Source organism: Sceloporus occidentalis, unplaced genomic scaffold (assembly GCF_023333645.1).
Source record: "Sceloporus occidentalis isolate IW3139 unplaced genomic scaffold, rSceOcc1.0.p SCAF_1, whole genome shotgun sequence".
Lineage (NCBI taxonomy): Eukaryota > Metazoa > Chordata > Lepidosauria > Squamata > Phrynosomatidae > Sceloporus > Sceloporus occidentalis.
Window position 1 is genome coordinate 165518290 of NW_028316981.1, and position 5609 is coordinate 165523898.

Sequence of the window (5609 nt, forward strand, 5' to 3'; positions counted from 1 at the left end):
TTTCCCACACACAGCAGTGGTGCTGACAACAGCTTCCCAAAACCAGCTGCTGTGTGCACATTTACACGACAACTGGCTTTAGGTGACAGTTGGCAGCCAGGATCACTTGTGTTTCCCTCCTTCCTCCTAAAGGCAGTGTTTGGCAGTGTAAAAAACAAATCACATTACTGTGGATCACCAAAATGTTATTGTGGGGGAAAGTGTTATAAAAATGATGACAAATCTGTATGCCTCCATTCTTAAACGAGCACAATTGTGGCGGGATGGCAGGCTGGTGTGATAAAGTCCTTGATCTACATTTAAACCATGAGGGACTAATGTGTGAAGTCTCAATATCCAATCAATTTCTTTTTTTAAGCATTGACTTATGGTTCTGGGGAAAACAGGTTTCTCAAGCACCCAAAAGCATAGATCCTTGCAAGAATGATCATGTTCCTTTAAATCAGTGCTTCTCAATTATTTTCTGTCATGCCCCCCCTAGGAAGAAGTGACTGTAAATAGTATCATTTGTCTATAAAATTGTTATAAGTACACCTCTGCATAACATACCTTTACGGAGCCTCGCGCCCCCCCTGAGGGGCCCACCCCACTATTTGAGAAGTACTGCTTTAAATGGTCAGCCAGAAGAGCACTCAATTTTCTGTTCTGGTATTGCTAAGATGTTCATTTAACTGTGTTCTCCTTGGCTGTGCATTTGAGCCCTTGAGGTCTTTTCACCAGATAGGATACCCATGGAATGCAATTGCAAAAAAGGGAATAAATATGCATAAAATTATGTGCTGATTTATTCAAATATAGAAATAATTACTATAATTTAATAGAAATACAATGCATTTCACCATAGTAGGGAAGACACTATGCTGTCCAGGTGGAAATGGTGAATTAGCAACATCATGGCCCCATGCACTCTCTTCATAGAGTTCTTTTTTCTTTAAATCCAATTTGAATTGGACGGTTCCTCAAGCAGAGGACATTCCTCTAAAAAAGTCATCCTGGCATGCTGTATCCTTCTTGAGAGCATTTAATTGGCTGATGGTGGCCCCAAGTAATCGAACAAACAGAGGAAGCCATGACCAGTCATGGAAGGTATCCTGTCTATGGATGGAAGTTGTATCCCCAACTACTGTAGCTAAGATCATGGATAAAGCTCAGAGATCAGGAACATCATACCCTCCAACATTTCACAAATGAATACCAGGGAAAGATAAGAAAAATGGTATCCAAGCAATATCAGAGAGTTGCCAATATGACAAAAGTTATTAATGAGAAGGAATGCACAAACTAGGTGCTGCAGCGGCATGCTTTTGCCTGAGCCTCCTGGGAATGGCAAGATTTCTCTGTTTCCTCTCCCTGCTACAGAATTAATTCATTGCAGACTTCTTGCACTTTGAACTCAATTTGCAGCAGCTGAAGTAAGGTATGGACATGGGGAAAGTGGGAAGGAGAAATGGGAGTATTTTAAAAGCATCTTAAAAAATGGGATGACAGAGGAATTCATAGAATCATAGAGTTGGAAGAGACCACCAGGGCCATCCAGTCCAACCCCCTGCCATGCAGGAAATCCAAATCAAAGCATCCCTGACAGATGGTCATCCAGACTCTGTTTAAAGACCTCCAAGGAAGGAGACTCTATCACCCTCCGAGGGAGTGCATTCCAATGTCGAACAGCCCTTACTGTCAGGAAGTTCCTCCTAATGTTCAGGTGCAATCTCTTTTCCTGTAGCTTGCATCCATTGTTCCAGGTTCTGTTCTCTGGAGCAGAAGAAAACAAGATTGTTCCCTCCTCAATATGACATCCCTTCAAATATTTAAACAGCGCTATCATATCACCTCTTAACCTTCTTTTCTCCAGGCTAAACATCCCCAGCTCCCTAAGTCGTTCCTCATAGGACATGGTATCCAGACCCTTCACCATTTTTGTCGCCCTCCTTTGGACACGCTCCAGTTTCTCAGTGTCCTTTCTGAATTGTGGCGCCCAGAACTGGACACAATATTCTAGGTGGGGCCTGACCAAAGCAGAATACAGTGGCACTATTACTTCTCTTGATCTAGACACTATACTTTTATTGATGCAGCCTAAAATTGCATTGGCCTTTTTAGCTGCCGCATCACACTGTTGACTCATGTTCAACTTGTGGTCTACTTGGACTCCTAGATCCCTTTCACACGTAGTTTCTTTCAGCCAGGTGTCCCCCATCCTATATCTGTGCATTTTATTTTTCTGCCCTAAGTGCAGTACCTTACATTTCTCCATGCTGAGATTCATTTTATTACCTTTGGCCCAGCTTTCTAGTCTATTCAGGTCATTTTGAATCTTGATCCTGTCCTCTGGAGTATTAGCTATTCCTCCTAATTTGGTGTCATCTGCAAATTTGATAAGTATGCTCCCAATTCTGTCATCCAGGTCATTGATAAAGATGTTGAATAGCACTGGGCCCAGGACAGAGCCCTGTGGAACCCCACTGGTCACTTCTCTCCAGGATGAAAAGGAGCCATTGTTGAGCACCCTTTGAGTTAGGCCGGTCAACCAGTTACAAATCCATGTAACAGTTGCCTTGTCTTGCCCACATTTCACAAGCTTGTATGCAAGAATGTCATGGGAAACCTTATCAAATGCCTTACTGAAATCAAGATATACTATATCCACAGCATTCCCTTCATCTACCAAGCTGGTAATTTTATCAAAGAAAGAGATTAGAGAATTATTGAGATTATTCCTGCCAGATTGGGACAATTGGAGTGTATCGATCGTGTGGCCTTCCAGATATTGTTGGAACCCAAATCCCATTATCTTCACTGTAGGCTAGGATTAATGGGAGTTTCTTTTCCACAATATAGTTCTCTTCTATGAATTGATATATTGGGGGGGGGGGGGGGATCTAATGTCTATGACAACATTCTGTGCCCAGGAATCCCACCAATTTATTAAGTCTTGCATCAGATCCTTCCTTATGCTTTTACAGAGATCACTGGTAATCAGTTCTTGACAGTCATATACTTTTGCTTAATTCCTCTCTGACACTTTCTCTTCCTCATTTCCTATAGGTACGGTATTGGCCTGGTAGCATAGCTCCCAAAGCTTTCCATTGGAGCACAGGATAGTCTGGAACAACTTCTTCCCAGGATGGCTGACAACTTCTCCTGCTATGACCCATCCATTGTTGGCTACCGCTACGTGTCGGTGAGCTGGGGCATTGTGGTGACCATAGTTGGCACGGTGGGCAATGTGCTGACCCTACTGGCTTACGCATCCGACACCAAGCTCCAGACACGTGTCAACCTGCTCATTGTCAACCTGACCTTGGCTGACATTCTGTACTGCACCTTTTTGCAACCCTTTTCAGTGGATTCCTACCTGCATCTCCATTGGCGGGCGGGTGCTGATTTTTGCCGAGTCTTTGGGATGCTACTCTTTGTCTCCAACTCGGTCTCCATCTTGACACTTTGCCTCATTGCCATCAGCCGCTACTTGCTTATTGCCAACACTGCCCTCTTTGACCGCATCTTCTCCCGCCTTGGGGTGCTGCTCATCGCCCTGGCCTCCTGGGTGGTTGGCATTGTCAGCTTTGCTCCACTGTGGCCTGTCTATGTATTGGTGCCCAAGGTCTGCACCTGCAGTTTCCATCGTATCCATGGCCGGCCATACACTACCATCCTCATGGCTCTCTACTTTGTGGTGGGCCTCAGCTGTGTTGGCATCTTCTACTTCCTTATCCATCGCAAAGTCAAGAGTGCTTCCCATGCCCTGGACCAGTACAAGCTAAAGAAGGCCAGTGTGAAGGAAGTCCATGTGGCTGGAACCAGCTTGGCCTCACCGGGAAATTACCAAGAGCTAGATAGTGGAGTAGACAGTGCAGGGGCTTCTCACCATTCCTGTGAGGCTTTGCCCTCTGAGTCAACTTCCAAAACCCTTGTTCAACCAGCATCTGAGAGTAGCAGCACTCCTTCCATGCCCAAGCCTGCAGGGCCACCTAAGAAAGCTATCCCGTGCCAGCCCAAGGACACAAGCTCAGAATTCCGCCGAGTGACACGCATGTGTTTTGTGGTATTCCTTTTCTTTGTCATCTGCTACATCCCCTTCATGCTGTTAAACATCGCTGATGCCAAAAACCGGGCTCCAACTGTGCTACACATGATTGCTGCCAACCTCACCTGGCTCAATAGCTGTATTAACCCAGTACTTTACGCTGCAATGAACCGCCAGTTTCGTGAGGCCTACAAAAGTGTAGTCTACAAGATTGCTCAGAAATTCCATGGCTGCCATTAACTTACTGTGTATACAAGGGGTTTTCTCAGTCTGCCTGGGATAGAAACGTTCTCCTCTGACTCTGGTATATCCTAAGGGCAGGAATGCTGTCACAAAGCTGCTCAGCTTTTCACAATGGACTAGTTTCAGAGACCTTAAGCAGCCCCTGGGTGAATTCTGTTCTTTTACTGTTCCTGCATTTTATATTGTATCTCTATGGACTATATGTAATAAGCAAGTCAGACTAAATGCATGGGCTGGCTCTTGCCTTGAACATTTGTTTTGCATTTTGCAGACAGTGACCAAAGAATGGTTGGCCATGCCAAACTCCAAATATTTGAATATGAGTGGGTGGGGAATACTGTACCATATATGGCCTCTAGCACTATTTGCAACCCTGCTGTCTCCATTGTTGGCTGCCAGTCCAAAATCACTACTGTCTCCTCCACCAGGGGCCCTTTTCACACTGCACAGTTATAGCACTATTATTCCACTTTAATTGCTATGGTTGTCTCCTCTGGAAGCCCAGGCTTTGTAGTTTGGGTTGGAGGCACTAAAAGAGAATTCTGTGGTTGAGGATATGAAATGCTCCTCCCTGCAGATCCCAGGATTCCACAAGAGGTAGCCATGACAGCTGAAGTGGAGTAATAGTGCTGTAATTGCATAGTATGAAAGGCTCCAGAGTCACACTGGGGGGAAAAAATCATCAGCAACACTAAAATACTGCCATTGTTGCTTTTCATTCTGGAAGGGAAAGAGACACACTGCCTAGCAGAGTGGCAGCAGGACTGGTGTGAAAAAGTTTCATAGACAGCTGCTGTAGTTGCCATCAAATTGGGGGGAACCTCAGTAGTGTGCAAGTCCTGATGGTGGCCATGACATTGACTGGACCCATGGCTATATTGGCAGCCCCTGGTGGATGGGGATGGGGGTTGGACAGGGTGGCCCAATCTCTCCTGTAGCTTGCTTTTCATGTATTAAAGCAAACGTTGCTCTATTAGAAACCTCTAGAGGATAGTCGTCTTTTAAATAGCCACAGACATTATTATTATTATTATTATTATTATTATTATTATTTCATCCTTTTCCAAGATTTAAAGTGGCTTACAATGAATTAATAAACATATTGTTAAAAATCCACATGATGCAAAGTTAAAGGGAGATTAAACAATAAAAAAATTAAAACCAAAAGATTAAAACATATATTGTTAAACACACGCACACATATCAGCACAACAATTAGCAAGATCCAGCACATAATTTTGGTGGGATAGGCCTTACATAGTCAGTCATCAAATGCCTGTTTAAACAGAAAAGTCTTTGGAAAGAAAGTAGGAGGCTGTCAGTCAAACATCTGTGGAAA

The 5609-nt window shown here is 44.1% G+C and overlaps 1 protein-coding gene across 1 annotated transcript; it reads left to right on the forward strand.

Moving 5' to 3' along the window:
* The first annotated feature begins 3121 nt into the window (after positions 1 to 3121).
* Positions 3122 to 5344, forward strand: GPR84 (G protein-coupled receptor 84). Its single transcript, XM_089508868.1, has one exon. It carries the CDS (start codon positions 3125 to 3127, stop codon positions 4265 to 4267), a length of 1143 nt encoding a protein of 380 aa, XP_089364994.1. The 5' UTR covers positions 3122 to 3124; the 3' UTR covers positions 4268 to 5344.
* The last annotated feature ends 265 nt before the right edge of the window (positions 5345 to 5609 follow it).

Coding starts and splice junctions, on each gene's coding strand:
- GPR84 (XM_089508868.1), top strand. CDS start 3,125: ATGGCTGACAACTTCTCCTGCTATGACCCATCCATTGTTGGCTACCGC.